Source organism: Sitophilus oryzae, unplaced genomic scaffold, assembly GCF_002938485.1.
Source record: "Sitophilus oryzae breed Bouriz unplaced genomic scaffold, Soryzae_2.0 scaffold_1576_pilon_pilon, whole genome shotgun sequence".
NCBI lineage: Eukaryota > Metazoa > Arthropoda > Insecta > Coleoptera > Curculionidae > Sitophilus > Sitophilus oryzae.
The window spans coordinates 5,057,686-5,076,966 of record NW_022146254.1 but is presented as its reverse complement, the minus strand read 5'-3'; the positions used below and the strand labels follow the sequence as shown (position 1 = coordinate 5,076,966).

Here is a 19,281-nt window from a genome sequence, read left to right as displayed (position 1 = left end):
GTTATTACGCTTCAAAATAGTTGAAACACATCAATACCTATCATCATTGACATAAACATGTCGACTAAATAGTTATTAGGCTGAAATCATAAATTTGAAATGTTTTTGTGCCAAAAGTTCAACAGAAACTGTTTTATCATGCGAAATACATTTATAATTAATACATTATGATTAATTTAAAAAAAGAAAAATTTTCCTAATTTATTATTTCAGTCAAATAACTCTCTACTCAACGTGTTTATTTTTTGTCAATAATGAAATGTATTGACTATTTCCATTCTAAATATCTTGAGAAGGGTTACTCGTAGCGATTTTTAACAAGAGACATTTTTTACGTAAAAAGTCACGGTAATGCATATTTTTTCACTCAGTAGTTTTAAACAGGTACGGACAAAAAGTTACTACTCTTCAAAACAGTTAAAACACATGTAGGTGGTGCCCCCTACAAATAGGAGTCATATTGATCAAAATTCAATTTCTCATGTCAAAAAACGCCCAGATACCAATTTTCATCCAAATATTGACGTTACTTCAGAAATTATTTGGAAAAAATCGAAATAAAAGTGAAACTTACTCACCCTGTATCTCCGAAACTAAGAATTTTTGGACATACATTTATAAGAACTTTTTTACCTATTTTTATCTACAGAATATGCTGCCGAAGTTTCCGGAATACAGTTCGGACCACCCTGTATATCTTGTAAAATAATAGTGTTTGGTTCTATTCGATTTGTTCTGATTTTAGACGATAAAGAAGGGCAAGATGAGGATACCAGTAGCAGCGAAACTGGTAGTGTTGACTTAGAAGAACTAGCAAAAGAAGAGGAGAGCGGTGAATCTGTTTACGACATTGAAGGCGTATATAATAGTGATAGTAGTAGTACAAAATGATAAAATCTTAATAATATATAGTGGTTTTTCAAATTAGTAACATTTGTGGTCTTTTTGTTAAGTTCTTTCATTATTAATTTTTCGAATTATCCTAAACAACATAATATTTTGATATCTACACACAACTTTTTTATTAATGAAATCTTTTAAAATTGTCGAATAAAAAAACGTCTGTTAATAAATTGTCTATGTCAAATTTTTGTTTTTCTGTTCCAATGACTTCTGAATTAGAATTTATTAGTTTAGATATTTTTGAAGGTTTAACTTGGATATCTAATTAATAATTGTACCTATATATATATATATATATATATATATATATATATATATATATATATATATATATATATATATATATATATATATATATATATATATTATATAACCATTTTAGCTTCAACATGCGTGAGTTCAAAGTAAGGCGTTTTGGTATTGCTGTGTTGTGTTGAACTAGTGTTATTTTAAATTTTGACCTTTGTATACAAGGTGCTACAAATATGGGGTACGAGCATTGGTATCTAGGAAACCGTAACCGTAATAGATATGAAGATGGTTCAATCGCCAACATGCTATCAGATAAGTTTCACAAATTTCAAGGATTGCTGAGTTTTTAGGAAAACGGATTTTTTTTTTCAAAATAAATCTTATTTTTTTCTGTCGTTACTTTTTAGAAAATCGAAAAACTAATTGCACATTCTTATAGTCACTTAGTCCCTTTATCAGAGCTATTTGATAGTATTTTTGTATTTTCAAATTAGCTAATAGTTTATGAGAACCATAGGCCACCACGTTTTTTAAACACGCATTTTTTTTTGTTAAAAACACTAATTTTTAATCGCTTTGAAAAATGGATTTGATCGTCTAATGTTTTTAGTGTCCTCTTCTGGCCAGTTAAAAGATGCTTAAATCGTGTTTTTTTAACATATCTCAATTTTTCAAATGGAACGAGGGATGAGGAAAATGCATGTTTTTAAATAATGGTTTTAAAAAATAGTTCATATAATTACAAATTGAACAAAAAATTTGATATCGGTTAAGAAATGCCTCTAATATAAAATAATTAAATATTGTTAATTTAAATGGCCGGGCAAACGCTCTTTACCGCGCCTTGCCGCTGGGACGTCACCCGCCGTTCTTCTGGTTGAGTACAGCCAGACGCGTGTTTATTTTACACAGTTTGCTTTTAAACGCTGTTGAATCCGAGTCAAAATTTTAGTTATTTCTGTTAATTAATACATAATTAGTAATTTGTGATATTTATAAATAGTAATGGATGAGCGAAAACAGAAAAAAAAATGGTCCAAGGCCATAAGAAGAGATGAAAAGACAAACGTTAAATTATCCTCTATTTTTACGATTTATTATGAAGATCATTTTGATCATATATTTATGTATATTGTCTTACATAGGTATATGAAGTTTGAATGTACAGGGTTATTCATTATATTTTGACACCCACCTACAGCCTTAACTGCAAGTTTAAGAAGAAAACATTAAATACAAAAGTTGCATGGTTTTTCATATACTCTCATTTAAAAATAATTCTAGTTATACAAGGTGTCTGAAAAAAAGTTGTTCCAAAAAATTGTAGGTATTTTTCGTGTATAATTTCCTATACCTACCTTCAACTGTTTACGAAACGTAAAGATTCTTTACGTCTACGTATACGTGCCAGCAGCGGCCGACTCGACCGTATGCCGTTGTTATCTATGATACATGAAATATATCTAGAATCTAGAATATCTAGGAATTTCCGAAGAATCCAAAAATATATAGGGTGTTTCACTTAAAAAAGTAACTTCATTTTGGCGTTTGCTTATGGGACACCTTGTATGATATTTTCATTACTGATAAAAAAATTCAATTTATTTCCTATAATTTCGTAAAAAAAACAATCTTTTATTTTTCCACGTACTAAACAAATATTTTTGTCTCTTTTCAGAACACAAAACACACCCAAATAATAACTGCACAATAGAAGCATAAAAAGCTCCTTCAATCGACGCTAAAAGCAACAAAATTGTCTTAGTACGCCACCTAAATACGTACATAAACGGAACACGTTTAGCTGCTACTGGCCATGACATCTCGTCAGAAGTTTCTAGTCCTAGCAGTCAACTTTTAAGCTTGACCAATCAGGTTGGTTAGCGTGGTTATTTGAAGGGTGTTAATTCATTTGTGTTTGTCAAAAACTCTAACGTGATTGGTCGGGCTTAATAGTTGCCTGCTAGGGCTAGACACAAGTCATCTCGTCGACGAGAACGGCGGGTGACGTCAGACCAATAGAATATCGTTTCAATTCGCGAGGCGTCGTTTGCGTTATCCATAGTATTTTAATGGCTCGTTTTATAAAATTGTGGTACTGCTTTCAAGAAACAAGTTTTTTTTTGCATTTACACATATTTATTCTAATAAATTGAACAGTTTCTGGCGAAAAATAAAATGTATGCATCTTCCCCATAATACAAATAAATAATTGCAATTTAATAATGCAATTTTAAATAAACCATATGCGAAAATGTTAGAAATTGACATATGATATGTCATTCTATTCAGAGTGTCATTTTTTATCGAGGGTGCCATTTAAAAATCAAAAGTTGTAGTCATTTCCGGCGAAACAGGAAATGACCGAAAACCACTGAATACGCCAATCAATTCTAATTTATGTTATATACAGGGTGGCCCATCGAAAACGTTCCGCAAGGCATAACGGCCAGGGTATTTATTTTTTCAAAAAATCCAAAAACACGTCAATTTTGTTTGTGAGGGGGACAACTTTTGCCTCAAAAATGACTGCAAAATATTCAACCCTCTAAGCGGGGGTGTCATCCCCCAACTTTTTTCAAATGGAAAGGGGGGTCAAGTGGCCCGCAATGAAAAGAGCTTTCTATTCTTTATATTTCCCCGCTTCGTTTTTGAAAACGGGTCGAGTCATTGAGAAAATATGAAGGATTAAAAGTTTATTTAAGCATTTATCAGAGTAAATGATAATTAAGGATAAATTCGACCAATTTGCTGTTTTTTCTTATTATTTCTTGCCACAACGTTGAACTATTGAACCAGGTGCAGCAGTTGCTAGATAGCTGTTCTGTGACTTGTACGTTGAAGTTCTTCTCAATATCGTTAAACTGACCCACAATAGAATTTCCAAAAATACCAGCCCACACGTTCATTTTCTGAGGGTTTTGTGTGTGCATATTGCGAAAAACCCTGGGGTTGTCCTCATCCCAGTACCGACAGTTGTGCCGATTAACTACAACGTTCAAGAAGAAAGTACACTCATCCGAAAACCACACATTAAATAGGAAATTACCATTCGCCACTCGTTCACTCATAGTTTCACAAAATTGCAAGAAACGATCAAAATCGTCTTCGTTGAGTTCTTGTACCAACTGAATTTTGTACGGGTGGAACTTGTGTTGTTTTAATATCCTTTGGAAACTTGTACGATTCCCGCCGGTCTCATTGGCTAATTTTCTTGTACTTAGAATACTGTCCATGGCAATTTGGCCCAATACGAATTCCTCCATAGCTTCATTTACTACAGGATTTTCCCTCTACCTCTTTTTATTCATAACGGAACCAGTTTCGCGAAATTTTTCTACTAACTGGCGAACAATTTTGCCATAAAGGTGTTTGGCAGGATGGCGTTCATTGAATATCTGCGCAACCCGATTGCAAACATCTAGAAATAATAAGAAAAAACAGCAAATTGGTCGAAGGAATTTATCCTTATCATTTACTCTGATAAATGTTTAAAAAACTTTTCAAATTTCAATCCTTCATATTTTCCCAACGACTTGACCGATCTTCAAAAACGAAGCAGGAAAGTATAAAGAATAGAAAGTCTTTTTCACTGCGGTACCACTTGACCCCCCTTCCCATTTGAAAAAAATCCGGGGATGACACCCCCGCTTAGAGGGTTGAAGATTTTGCAATAATTTTTGGAGCAAAAGTTGTCCCCCTCACAAACAAAATTGACGTGTTTTTGAATTTTCTGAAAAAAAATTACCCTGGCCGTTATGCCTTGCGGAACGTTTTCGATGGGCCACCCTGTATACTAAAATACCAAATGTCGTTTTTTTATTTGAAAAATTAAAAAAGTTATAGGGGTGAGCCACTTTTGAGATGCACCCGGTACACAAAATTATTCTGTTCTTTTCAATTTTCTATAGCATGCTTGTATTTTGGATAGTCTCTTTTGGTCCATTCGAATCATGTTATCCATAAGTACAGATGTATTTTAACAATGCTTGGTTACAGCTATTGAGTCCATTATGTGTTATGTGCCTATTATTAGCCGACCATACCAATTTTTTTTTATCATAATGACTCTGGTTAGTAACGGTTGCTTGACTGTCAATTATATTATTTTATTAAATAAATATTATAAATAAATATTTATTGTAAACATATTATATAGATATTATGTTTTTAAACCACTATTTATAGATATTGGTTTTATCTGCTGTCAATTAGAAAATTGTTTAGAAGTGATTTGTTTCAAATTTTCGAGTTTTATTTAGGCTATTTTCTGGAAACGTTTTTTAGTAATTTGAACTATTAGAAAATAGATATTTAAGAAAAAGACGTGAGAAGAAACATTTCAGCTGTGTATACACCATTTTTATTTTAATATACAAATTTAATTTCTTTTCCATAAAAATGAATATTTTGTTTACTTAATAAAAACAACTACGCTGGTTTCAGCCAGTTTTAAATGAGCATACGGCTTTGCACCTAAATTAAAAGTGTCTACACCGATTAAGGCTTGATGATTTTGCTCTGGGAATTTCTTGTCCAGTTCCTGTACAAGTAATTTGGCAAACAAACTAGAATCATCTATGGAGAATACCAGCTGGGAAAGCATTTTCTCTATTTCTTCCAGAGTTTTTGGTGGAAACGTATCTGATTTGCTTCGATCCTCTATCTAGTAACAAGAAATTATATTTATTTATATAATTCGTATTAGACTACATGCCTATACAGGGTGGCTCCTCTCATACGCCGCGTAGCCTCCAAGGAGAAGGGTAGTTTATATCGAAATGAAATTTTGGCAGCGTATGTAGGCTAACTGAAAGCATGTTGTAAGAATATATGGAATTATACAGGGTGTTCCCAAAAAAAGTTACACATCAAAGTTGTGTTTTTTCTAATGGAATAATCTATATATTAATTAATTTTCGGATTCTAGGAAAAAAATAAAGGTGAGTTTTATTAAAGAAGCATATACCTAAAATCTAAGGATTTTGACATATTTCACATTTTGTGAAAATGAAGAGTAAATTTTAAATTTCGATAACAGCTACCTAATTTTAGTTGACCATGTGTATAGCATGATATTTAATTACAGTACCCATTGTATGTTAAATCAAATTGAAATTTGACTCGAAAAGTTATACAGTGCGAGACAAAATTAATATGGAACATTAGTCACTTTTAAATAAATAAATAATAAATAAATGCCTTTATTGTCAAAAAATTTTTCAATTTGTAGACAAAGGTAAACTAACAAACAAAGTAGAAAAAAACAAGGTACACAAACAAACAAACAAAAGATAATACAAAACATTATATAAATAATATTGTCAGTCTTATTGTTAAAATAAACATTTATAAATGTTTACAATGTCAAAGAAGAAAAAAAATTTAAAATAATATTCAAAAAACATTTAGCCAGTTTATAGTTAAAATATCAATGACCTCTAAATAAATTAATTTCGATGTCATTAGTAAATATAGCAATAGCAAACATTAGACCAGTGGTTTCAAGATCAAATTCGATTTTCAATTCAAATATAATTCATTTACGGCGTAGAAAGCCTTGTATAGTAAATAAGAGTTCAATGCTTTGCGAAATGAAAAAAATGATGTTATGGATTTGATTTCAAATGGCAGGTGATTGTGCATTTTTTTCGAGTTGTATAATATTGAACTTTTAACTAACTCTCAGCGTGGGGTAGGTAGATAAAGATCTTGCTCCGCGTTCCTGAGTGGATAAGTGTGAGCTGGCCTTTCTTGAGAAGCTGATACATGTTTACTTATTAGGCAAACGGATTCAAATATAAATAAGGAAGGAAGAGTCAATATTTTTAATTCTCTAAAAAAGCTCCGGCAATGAATTCTGCTGTTTAGTCCCAGTGAATATCGAACAGCTCTCTTCTGGAGCTTGAAAATGCGGTCAAATTGAGCCGCACAACACGTACCCCAGAATGGAAGGGCATACCTGAGATGCGACTCAAAAAGTGCATAATAAACAGTTCTAGCCACTGACAAGTTAAGCTCCTTAGAAACAGACCTTAATGCAAAACAGGCAGAGCTCAATTTTTTCGACAAAGCTTCGATATGTATGTCCCATTTCAGAGAATTGTCCACAACAAGCCTAAAAATTTTACAGATTTTACGACGTCAATGGTGGTGTTGTTAAGTACAAAAGGCTGCAACGAGTTTTTATACGACAAAGCTTTAGTTTTAGAAATGTTGAGACTCAGGAGGTTCGAATCGCACCAAGATTTAATGGTGATTAAGTCATTTGATATAATCCTATGAAGTGCCGTGATGTCCTTGTTGCTCCAAGTGAAGCTAGTGTCGTCCGCAAAAAGACATATTTTGCCACTGATGTTTATGTTAGCAATGTCGTTAATAAAAAGAAGAAACAAAACAGGGCCTAGTACTGAGCCTTGTGGTACTCCACATTCTATTGGCTTTCTAGAAGACAACGTGGTATCCACCCTCACAAGTTGACTTCTGTTGCTCAGATACGACTTAAACTATCCGAGAGATGATCCCCTGAACCCATAGTGCTGCAGTTTATTAATTAAGATCTTATGATTAACAATCGAACGCCTTAGAAAAATCACAGAAAATTGTTGCTGTAGAATGATGGTTGTTTAGGCTGGAGTAAACTTTATTAAGGAGGGAAAACATAGCGTCATTTGTGGACTTGTTGCTTAGAAATCCAAATTGATATTCAGTAAGTATTTCGTACTTAAACAGAAAAGATACCAGCCTTCTTTTAACCAACCTTTCTATGATCTTAGATAGCGTTGGAAGGAGTGCAATTGGGCGATAGTTAGAAGCTTCATCTTTGTCTCCTCCTTTGTGCAGAGGAATGATTATTGCCGTCTTAAGACATTTTGGAAAAACACCATTTTGGAACGACATGTTTATTAAAGTTGTTAGGTGATTCAGAGTGCTTTCTGGCAGATTCGAAAACATTTTTAAAGTTAGCCCGTCGGTCCCAGAAGAGGATTTATTTTTGATGGTATTAATTGTACTCCGAAGCTCTTCAAGAACTACGGGCGAAAAAAAGAAACTGTGTAAGTTTACATTATCATTAGAGAGATAAGAAAGTGGATCATGAGGAGGACATATGGTATTAGTTAAGTTTTTCGCTACATTTACAAAGTAATCGTTAAGGTTCTCAGGCGAGGTAGAGATATTGCTAGACGAAGAAAAGCTTTGTTTCTCAACTCATTCACAATAGACCATGTTTCCTTAGCAACATTACCAGAATTGACTATTCTCCTATTATAATAAAGGTCCTTAGCGGCTCTTATAGTCTTATGATAAATTTTTCTGTATAGTTTTACGTAATTGTGGAAGAAGAGACTGTTGCGAATTTTTTTAAGTGAGATAATGAACGCATGTTTTTAGAAGATATGCGTAGACCTTTAGTGGTCCAAGGTTTATTATGCTTATTTTTTATAGGCCTAAGAGGAAAGGATTTGAACGCTAGACTGGTTAATGTTTTTACGAAAATAGAAAATTCGGTGTCGACATCATAAGAGCTAGTATCCCAGTTGGTTGTTTTACATAAGTGGCTGAACTTTTGAGCATTCTTTTCTGAAAAAATACGACATAATTTACGAGGGGCATTTTTGATTTTGCAAGTTACTCCTTTATTTTAAACGGAACCCAGTATATTTTTCCGGTGTTCAATGGGAATTAATATATCTTCAAAATATTATTAAGGTTGCATACCCCTCAGACAAAGATTTTCCTAGATATTTTAATTTTTATGATTTTGCGTCAGTAGATCTTTAATATTTGGAAAAATCTACGGTGGCTGTGTGATATACCTTTTGTTAATATAACAAAAATTGAAAATTGTAGAGTAAAATACTTAACGGCAAAGATAAAAAAAGATACACGTTTAAAACATATTTTAATTATTACATGATTAAAACTACATATAAACCTATAATTATGTGACAAAAATTAGCTAGATGAAATCAAATGCTCAAAATGCTTCCTTTCCTGTTAACTGCATAAAATGATTGTCTTTTCAAAATGATCTTTTCATTTTTAAAGGCATATGTGGAGTTCCACCTCGAAAAGCAGCTACAATAATTTCTCTCATGTTGTTGACAATAGTTGGCCGAGTTTTGTAAACACTGCCTTTAACATATCCCCATAGAAGAAAAACCCAGACTAGATAAAATCAGGAGCATTTAAGTATTCTATTAATTGGTTTGGTTGTGCACACTGCATTCACCAACTAATAGAATCATATCGATTCTCTCTAATCTTATCCTACCAGTTTGCATTTTCGGCAAATTTCTGAGAATTTTTTTTTGTTTTAACTGACACAAAATGATAACTAGTTGTTGAAGTTTGACTAATTAGACAGCTATGTTGAAGTAATGTCAGAAATATCACAGCCACCTAGATTTTATCAAATAACAAAGATCTACTCAGATCAAATGATGTAAATAAAAATATCTAGGAAAATCTTTGTTTGAGGGGTAGGCAACCTTAATAGTATTTTGAAGGGATATGAATTCTCCATTGAATATCGGAATAATATACTGGGTGTTTAAAATAAAAGAGTAACATGCTTTTAAAGGTGACCAATGTTCAATATGAATTTTGTCTCACCCTGTATAACTTTTTGGATCAAGTTTTAATTTGATTTAAAGTACAATAGTTAATTTAACTACATATCAGGCTATACCGGGTAAATTCCAATTTAGATAGCTTTTATTGTAATTTAAAAAGTGTTCTTTATTTCTAGATAATGTTAAATATGTCAAAAACCTTACATTTTAGTCATATACTTCTCTTATAAAACTCACCTTTATTTTTTTCCCAGAATCCGAAAATCAATTAATATATAGGGTGTTTCATTACAAAAAACACAACTTTGATCTGTAACTTTTTTTGAGGGCACCCTGTAGAACTCTCTATATGTTTAGAAAGTGCTCTGAATTAACCTATATATGCACAAAATTTCATTTCAATACAAACTGTCGTTCTTATTGGGGCTTCCGTGGCGTATGAAAGGCGCCACCCTGTACAACGTGTCCAAGAAATTTGGCTATATTCGTACAGAAAAGTGAGTTTTACAGAAATTTTTATTCTTGGTAAAAAAATTTCTGCCTCTTAAACAACTAATTTATTAGAGAATTTTACTGGGAGGATTTTTTCTATAAAAAATCTGCCAGAATCGCAAACGGACTTTCGCACCAACCCGCTACTGTTGATTCCATATTCTCCGTCCGCCAACTACAAGAAAAAGTATAGGAGCAGCGGAGTAAACTTCATGTTGCATTCATCGACATAACAACTGTGTCACAAATTAACAACAGATGCGAAAGAACACCGAATTACGCGTTCAGGTTTCTGTGACCTTCAGAAAGAGTTCATAGACAATCCGCATCAATGTATAGTTTGAGTTATTATTTGTTTGGGTGAAAATAATCTGCACCAATAAGTTATCGAGGCATACAAAAAGGTCCACAGACTTCGAGACATACGAAAAATCAAGTCCATTTAGCGTGTGTCGCAATTTTCACACCTTAAAAAATAGTTTTTTATAGCTATAGCAACTGCAGCGACTATGAAAAAAGCTGTGTGATTTTCATAGAAAATAAGGGCACCTGTAATTCATTTGAGAATGTTATAAATCGCTAAAAAGAGGTTTCAAATCTCTTGGATTTCTATTAATATTAAATAAATTTTATTAAAAATTGAACTAAAATTGTTAGTATCATTAAAAACAATTCAAATTCAAAAATTGTATCAGTCAAATTCCCTCATTTAAGGTGAATATTAAAGTAAATATAAATACAGCTCATTCTAAGCTCTACTTATCTTTAAGAAAAATTTAAATCATTGTTGCAATTGGGCCTTAATGCCATTTCGAATGAACAATAGTATTAATAATGTGCATTATAATAATAATAAATTTTATATCATAGTGTGTATTAAAACTACTAAAACACTCTTAAATTGGTATTATATTAACAACTTTTGTTTTTTAATCCAAAAAAAAGTTACCAATTTTCTCAATCAACATATTTGTGGTCCTGAAAAGGACCTTCGTTTTCCCATGTTTGTCAAGGTAGGTAATGGGTAAACAGTAAAAAAACAGGATAATGAAATTTAAAAAATTACAAAAATTGTTCAAAAGTGCCTCCCTCTTGCATTAAACAATAACCCAAACGATCATAAAATCCCCTCCTCACATTGGATAACATATCAGGGGTGACAGTGTCAAAGGCATTAAATATTTTCTGCCTTAACTGCTCCAAGTTTTGAATTTCTTTATGGCCGTAAATTTTAGATTTTATGTACCCCCATAAAAAGAAATCATTCACCGAGAAGTCAGGTGAAATTAAACGTTAGTCTAAATAAAACTGTCATTTTTGAAAACTTGTCAAAATTTGGACACACGCTAAATGGACTTGATTTTCCTATGTCTCGAAGTCTGTGGACTTTTCTGTCTAATCTCACGGTAATTTAATAGATTGCTCGTCATATTATATCAGCTCGTAGGAGATTAGGAAAAAAAAGATATTTATAATAAAGAAAATTAATTTATTTAACAAAATTTAATTAAAGATGTGACAAAATAGTTACATTTCTATTGGTTCTATCGGACTTTTTTCGACTATATAAATCTTTATTTTTTGTAAACCTTAATGCATAAAATATTTTCAATCTAATAATAATTTAATGATGTAAATAAGAGGAAATTTCTCACATGTGTGGTCAAATTCTATAGTTTTCATTATATCAAACAGCCTCTGAATGTTTTCTTCAGTGCAAAACTCATCAAAATTTAATATAAATAATTTTTCCAGCCTGTAAATAAAATGAACAAATTTTTTCACTTTCATGATCAAAGGCTTTTAAATGGGTAAATAATTTCGAGTTATCCAGAGATTCGGATTCTTTTGCAAATTTTAGACAAATATCATATTGATGTATTTGAAGACCCTTTTTAATGATGTAGTCAAACATAATTAAAGGCATTTTGAGTTGAAAACATTTCTCAGAGGCTGTTTGATATAATGAAAACTATAAAATTTGACCAACCATGTGAGAAATTTCCTCTTATTTACATCATTAAATGATTTATTAGATCGAAAATATTTGATGTATTAAAGTTTACAAATGAAGATTTATATAGTCGAAAAAAGTCCGATAGAACCTATAGAAAGGTAACTATTTTGTCACATTTTTAATTAAATTTTGTTAAATAAATTAATTTTTTATACTATAAATATCTTTTTTTTCCTTATAAATAAACACATTTGCATCCCTTTTTAAATAAGATATACAAATTACCAAAACTTAGAAATAACAGTTCAAAAGTTCAACAAAAATCCTACACGCGTTTTTAAAAAGAAACATATAACCACGCACTATGTCATTCCAGCAAGCGAATACGATACAGCATAGGTTTCCGGACTAAACGACTGGTGTATTTACACCACTCAATAGGCGTGTCGGGTTTGCCGAGCGGTTTCCGATGCAGTCGCTTTCTTTCGCATCTGTTATATGTAATTTGTGACTGTGTAAACAAAGATGCACTTTGGGCAATTATGCAAAAGAACAGAATAACAGAATACCCAACAAATTTCCTACAGTGTGTAAAAGCATCTAAGGTAAAAGCTTCCATAACAACAACGAGTCTAGAGTGTCACCATCATGGCATGGATCACTGAGCGATCCCTTCCTAACAAATACAATAACTCTATTATAGTTGATAGCAAACTGCAGGAAAGGGGAATAGGCATTAGATACAGATGCAAAGGCGCGGCCGGCGTGGCGGTCTGATGTTCAACATATAATTCGGCAGTTTGCCGAATTATATGTTGAACAGATTCGGCATATAACCTCGGCAGTTTGATTTCGGAAAAGGCCAATATCCTTGAAAACTAAAAGACAGGGTTTTCTACAATCATGTCTTGAGCCTAAAAACGAAACTTGCAATGTACCGAGCAATAATAATCCCTGCCATGTTATATGGAAGCGAAACCTGGGTGCTGATGCCGTACCGCCGCGCCGGCACATGAACGCATTAGATAAATTGCAACAGAGACACCTTAGACAACTGTCAAGAATCAAATACCACCATGTCTCAAACGTATCGATCCTTGAAAAAGCTAGCTGCGAAAGTGCTGAAATCATGATTACTAAATTCCGCTTAAGATGGGCTGGTCACGTATGCAGGATGCAAGAAAACCGACTACCGAAATCTCTTCTTTACGGTGAGCTTGTAGACGGTAAGAGGAAACTGGGTGGACAATTCAAAAGGTACAAGTATATTTTACACGAAAACTTAAAGAGGATAAGCAGGTAGAACAAGTGGGAGGAAGCAGCGTGTAATAAAATGCAATGGAGAAGAATTTTAAACTCAGTTAACAACGACAACCAAAAAGTAAAGAGGCAACAATGAGATTGAAAATGTACATGTAATTCCAACAGTGAGACGCCCCTCGGTATTTTTAGACTATAAATAGCAATAATTAATACGATTATTGTTGATTTAATTCTCAATATTCTAAGAAATAATTATTGATATTTAATTTCTAAAAAAAGTTGTTAAATTTGTAGTAAATGTTCCACTGTGTGTTCTAGTTTTTGGTGTTTTTGGTTTACTTACTACCACGTCAGATGTAACAACTTGAACATTCCTTACAGGATCGCTGGGATTGGTTATAATATAATTATGAAGTACAGCATTTGTCTTGTTTTCTGGAACGTTGTAGCCCTGGACTCCATTTTGGTAATTAGTTAACAGCCTATAGTTTGGAGAAGATATTGTCTAAATAAGAAATATAAAGTAAATAAAAAAAACGTTACTTTTGATTGCAGTACTTACGTGTTTTTTGTTATACTCTTTAGCCTCCACTTCTTGACTGTGGCCGTCTTTTATTTTTACTACTCGTGTTTTAGCTCCAACGTTAGGAGACAATTCTTCAATTTTTGTTAAGTATTTTTTCATTTTTTCGGCGTTTAGGGTAGGCTCTGTAACGGCATCCTATAAAATGAGACGGTTAAAATGAGACGGTTATAAATGTTGCTGTTTCTATAGGAAGAAAGGTGTATGAATAAGTGAGAACAAAATCAGAACCCAATAGTAATATTTAATTAATAAAAATAGGTTTGAAATAGGTTTTTGGTAAAAATAGGTTTTGGAAAAAATAGGTTTTTGGTAAATTCTAGACATTAGGTTTCAAAAAATGTTTCGCATGTGGCTCTTTTTTACCCTCTCGTCCTCTATTTTTTATTTTTGAAAGTTGGCAACCCGAACTTTAACCCCCTGCAGCTACAAAACAAAGCAGAATCGGATATGTTGATACAAAAAATAAATCTTATTTTTACGTGAGGAATATCCTCACGAGAGATGGCACATGCGATTTGAAACACCCTGTATAATCTGTCCAACGGGAAATCCATGACAGTGATATATGTGTCTGTCATTTTAATTCACATGTAAATTTATTTTATCTCATTTCTCGAGAAGCAACGGAGAAATTTTTGGTCAAATTTAAAGTGTTATATTTTTGTTATTTTTAGCGAAATTTTCATATTTTTTTACCAAGCTATGAAAGCCGCCTTTTTGGTGATTATTATTAACTATATACTGCTATGAACTGCCCATCATGTTCAACGTTTGGGAAATGCTTGGCAGGAGGGTTAGAAGTCACGAAGCGGTACGAGCTTCATTTAAATGAAATTCGCTTGGACCTTAAAGAAGAATGGGAAAACATAACGCAATATGATATATGCAACCTTAATGACAGTATGAACGGACCTATACAAGCAGTTAGGTTATAGCAGCCAAGGGAGGCAATACAAAGTATTAGGGAAGTTTTTACATTTTCTTTCTGTTTGTATGACGATGATGTTGTCTTTAATATAGTTAGTTCTGTTATTGTTATTAATGTTTATTAAAACCTAGGCTGTATCGTTAGTCTTTAACGTTTTTTTTAAAATTTAGTATAGAGTATCTAAAGCAGTGTATTATGACGTTACGACAATAGTCACCAAAACCATCTCGTCGTATTAAAAAAATACATCAAAATGTAATATTGTTAACCCTGTATAATATGCCAAATACTAAAGTTTATAAAAAAACTGAGTTTACGAATTAAAATTGATATAACTATATGCAGTTTGCTAAATAAATCATGAAAATAGGACTAAATATAACAAAAATATAACACTTTTAATTTGACCAAAAATTTCTCCGTTGCGTTTTTTTGCATCTGAGATCTACATATTATATGACTCTTAATTTAAAATATTGTCATTTCTATAAAATGCCAAACTCTTTTACCAGTTGTCTTATGGTCCCAAGATAAAACGTATTAGGAACTTATAATTTCTGTTTTGGTGCTTGATTTAACTTTTTGATACAACGACACGCATGCTTAGCGGTGACTGGTGCCTTTCATTCTACGCCGACAAAAGCTATGGAAACCCTACTCGACTTACCTCCTCTTCAAATTCTTTTGGAGAGAGAGGCGAGATGGGCTACATATAGGTTTCTAAATATGGCACGAGAGAGCCAAGGAACAATCATGTTCATAAAAAACCGACTAGTAGACGAACTACAATCGGATGAGATTCTGGGAATGATCTCGGATCTCACACCACCAATCCAACTCTTGACGCGCACCTACAACGTCCTGTTTCCGAATAGGGACGAATGGGATAAGCCGAGAAACGGCTTATTAGATGCGAAAATGTGTTGGTACACGGACGGATCCAAAAACGATAAAGGATCTGGCGCAGGAATTTACTGCAGCAGTCCAAAGACTGAGATCTACCACAGTCTTGGAAAACACACCACAATTTTCCAAGCTGAGCTATATGCTATTGAAACTTGTGTGCAACTGCTGGTAGAACAGCAAGACACCGGGAAAACAATAAGCATATTTTCGGATAGTCAAGCCGCGTTGAAAGCACTTGAGGCAACGAAAAGCACCTCTATGACGATTCTTCATTGTAAGAAACTACTCAATATATTAGGAGATAGGAACAAAGTGTCGCTAATATGGATACCGAGACATGTCGGCCTAGAGGGAAATGAACGTGCTGATTCCCTAGCCAAAACTGGTGCAGGCTCGCCATTCGTGGGCCCAGAACCGACACTGGTAGGAACGGAGCGCGTACGCTTACTGCAGTATACACGGGCCATTGCCGGATCACATCTACAGAGGATGGGGCTGGTGGAAGACGCCGAATGCCGACTCTGTATGGAAGATGACGAAACAATGAAGCACGTTATGTGTACCTGCCCCGCTGGGGGCAGGACCAGGTTTGAGGTGTAGAGTGACCCAGAAGACATATCACCCTCGGACATAACGGCCTATGTTAAAAGGCTGGGTCTTGAGGGTGAACTTTAATGCTCTTTTTTTATTAAAGAGCTTGTAGAAACTGAGCCACAATAGGCCCTCGCGGCCGCAGTGGCGGGTCCCACCTGGGACCCACTCTTAGTCAAATACAAATACAATAACTTTTTGATGAAAAGTTCTTTTACTAAGTTTTTCAGAAATAAAAGGATGAATATACATTTCCTAATCTTACCGTATTTTGAGGCATATTGAAAACTACACTTGTGTCTGCTTTGGTCCAACCTGAGGGCGCATATGTTTTTCCAGATCCAATTATCGAAACGTTTAGATTACATTTTTCAACCAGTTTGACAAATTCCACCAAGGCTTCGGGGATGGGCACTTTCGACGATTCCTCGCTTGAGTCGTCATCCTTACTTCTTTTACTTAAAGAGCTAGCAGCAGCCTAAGATCCGTACAATAAAAAAGTTTAAATAAGATGGTTTAGTATAAAACTTCAACATTACTATTTGGCACTAGGTACTAGTGGTATGGTGCACTAGTGATATGGTATATAGTAATATTTTTTCAATCAGTTCATCAAAAACGTATTTTAGAATCTAATTTGGACAAAAATTTTGGATTCTATAGGCTTGGTGCATTCTCCGACGGTGCTGCAACCATCGGAATCTATTATTCAAGTCAATAAAACTTTTTAGACGAGTTCAACTACGGTAGCGAGAAGAGTTTTACCGGTTTTGCTAGTGGGAACATAACTGAGGCTATTTAGGCTGTGACGAATTTTTTTAAAGGTATAGTTATAATTTTAGAAGATGTTCATAAAACATTTAGTAGCCCAGTTATCGTCATATTTCTATATTTTTTAAACAATTAAGAAACTCAGAGGAAAAAATTCTATAGTTTCAGGGGTGGTATATTTCGACCCCAGGAACAGAATTTCGCAAAAAAAGATGTTGAAAATCGTGCATTTTCTTTTAAATTTCCCTGTATATTTTTCGAAAACTTTTTAGAACTGCCTGTTCACCGCAAATTTTTCCACGGTATAAATTCTTAATCTCTGATATTACCATAGTTACAGCTTTACTCTATGGTTACGGTACTAAAAAGGGATGCAAATACAGAAAAAATTCGGTGGCTCTCAAATTTTTTCCAAAAAAAAAAAATTTTTTTTTAAATTTTCAAACTTAAATAACTCGGTTATTTCGGACTTATTTGAAAAATGGTAAAGGGAAAATATGTTTCTTTTATCGAGATCTACCAGCCCTGAAAATATTTGCACTTATTTAAGACTCACCCTGTGTATCTGGAAACGCCGCAATATACCTTTTTTAAATGGCGCACTTCATCTACGTAGGATAACGACTATTTTAGTTGGAAGTTCGAAATCAGACATTGACGAGAAACCACACATTTCTAATAAGGTAAGAATAGAGCAACAGTTTTTTTTTATTTCCTTTCAAAATACTGTAATTTAGGATACTAAGGTCCAAACAAAATAAATTACCAGTGTAAGAGGTTCTCTATTTTATGTATTTATATAAAAAAATATGTTTTTTCCATAATATTAATAAAAAAATAGGTGACGGTTTAAGGTACGCGCACACTGACCAGCGCCGCACTCGCCGCACGAATCGCACTTTTTTTTTGTCGCGCACACTGACCCGTTCCGAACGCGCCGCATTATTCGCTATTTTGTTTTTTTTACCCCGTTTTTACCGTATTTGCCAATCCAATTTCTCATCAGTCGTTTCCGGTGTCCTGTCTGCGGTTATAAGCCTGTTTTTTTTTTAATATTTCTCGACAATGAATGACAACGAACAAGAAATAATTATGAGCTCCTTGCTAATAGAAGAAGAAATCACGAGAAAGAATCGAAAGTTATAGGTTTACAATATTTGCAAAAATCCATATTATTTCCATATTTAATTGAGGATGAACTAAAAATTTTTCAATATGAGCCGTGAAACATTTGCGAACTTTCTTAGCATATTGAATTTCTAATCTCGGCTACCTACGTAGAGTGGAAGGAATTGCGTGTGACGTCAGCAGCACTAGCCGCATTTACCGAAAATCATTCTGGCCCAAGAATGCTGGCCGCATATTTGTCGATGCGATTCGCGCGGCTCTGATCAGTGTGCGCGTACCTTAATGGGACATGCCGCAACGGAGCGTGCCATATTATGGTCACCATTGACGAAGATTGGATCATTATAGGCAGTATTATTATTTATTCAGTATAACATTCATTTTTCTATAATTTAAATATTTCTTTCCAAAAATGGAAGTTTGAAGATGCTCTATTGGATGTGCCCAATTTTCGTCACCCACTTTTATCATTAATTCTGCCTTAAATTGTCAGTTAAAAATGGATGACGACAACTGGACGTCTGTGACGGAATTTAGGCCATTAGACATGAAAGCCATATTTATAGGCTTCCTGTAAGTTCTCTGTCATTTAAAAAAAAATGAAATGTCATAGTTCTGGGGACATTTTGAACCATATTAAAAGTGATATTTATGATACAAATATTAAAAAAAAAATGAAATAAAAGAGTTATTAAAAAATAAATATATTTTTTAATAAGTTAAGAGTTAGTATATTATAGCAGTAAAATTTATTTACTAATATAATGTTACTGTTTTTGGTTTAATCTATTTTATAAAAATGTTTAATACTCGGTATTCATTAATGCTTATGACTGCATTATTTTTGAGTTGATATCGGAGATATTCTTAATTAACATTTTATTTTGTATGCTTATTTTTTAAATGTTTGTTTTATTTTTGTTTTTTT

General features: G+C 33.2%; 2 protein-coding genes across 2 annotated transcripts in view; one reads left to right on the top strand and one right to left on the bottom strand.

Moving 5' to 3' along the window:
• The window catches only part of LOC115879479, a 36,124-nt gene extending 35,037 nt beyond the window's left edge, over window positions 1–1,087 (top strand). The window contains exon 13 of the mRNA XM_030896376.1: window positions 746–1,087. Within this exon, the coding sequence (XP_030752236.1) occupies window positions 746–891 (146 nt within the window). The 3' untranslated portion in view covers window positions 892–1,087. The remainder of the gene's footprint in view (window positions 1–745) is intronic.
• Window positions 1,088–5,502: 4,415 nt separating this feature from the next.
• The window catches only part of LOC115879275, a 32,952-nt gene continuing 19,173 nt past the window's right edge, over window positions 5,503–19,281 (bottom strand). The window contains exons 5-8 of the mRNA XM_030895992.1: window positions 16,720–16,932; window positions 14,006–14,164; window positions 13,787–13,948; window positions 5,503–5,821 (exon numbers count right to left, since the gene is read on the bottom strand). Coding sequence (XP_030751852.1) covers window positions 5,570–5,821; window positions 13,787–13,948; window positions 14,006–14,164; window positions 16,720–16,932 — 786 coding nt within the window. The 3' untranslated portion in view covers window positions 5,503–5,569. The remainder of the gene's footprint in view (window positions 5,822–13,786; window positions 13,949–14,005; window positions 14,165–16,719; window positions 16,933–19,281) is intronic.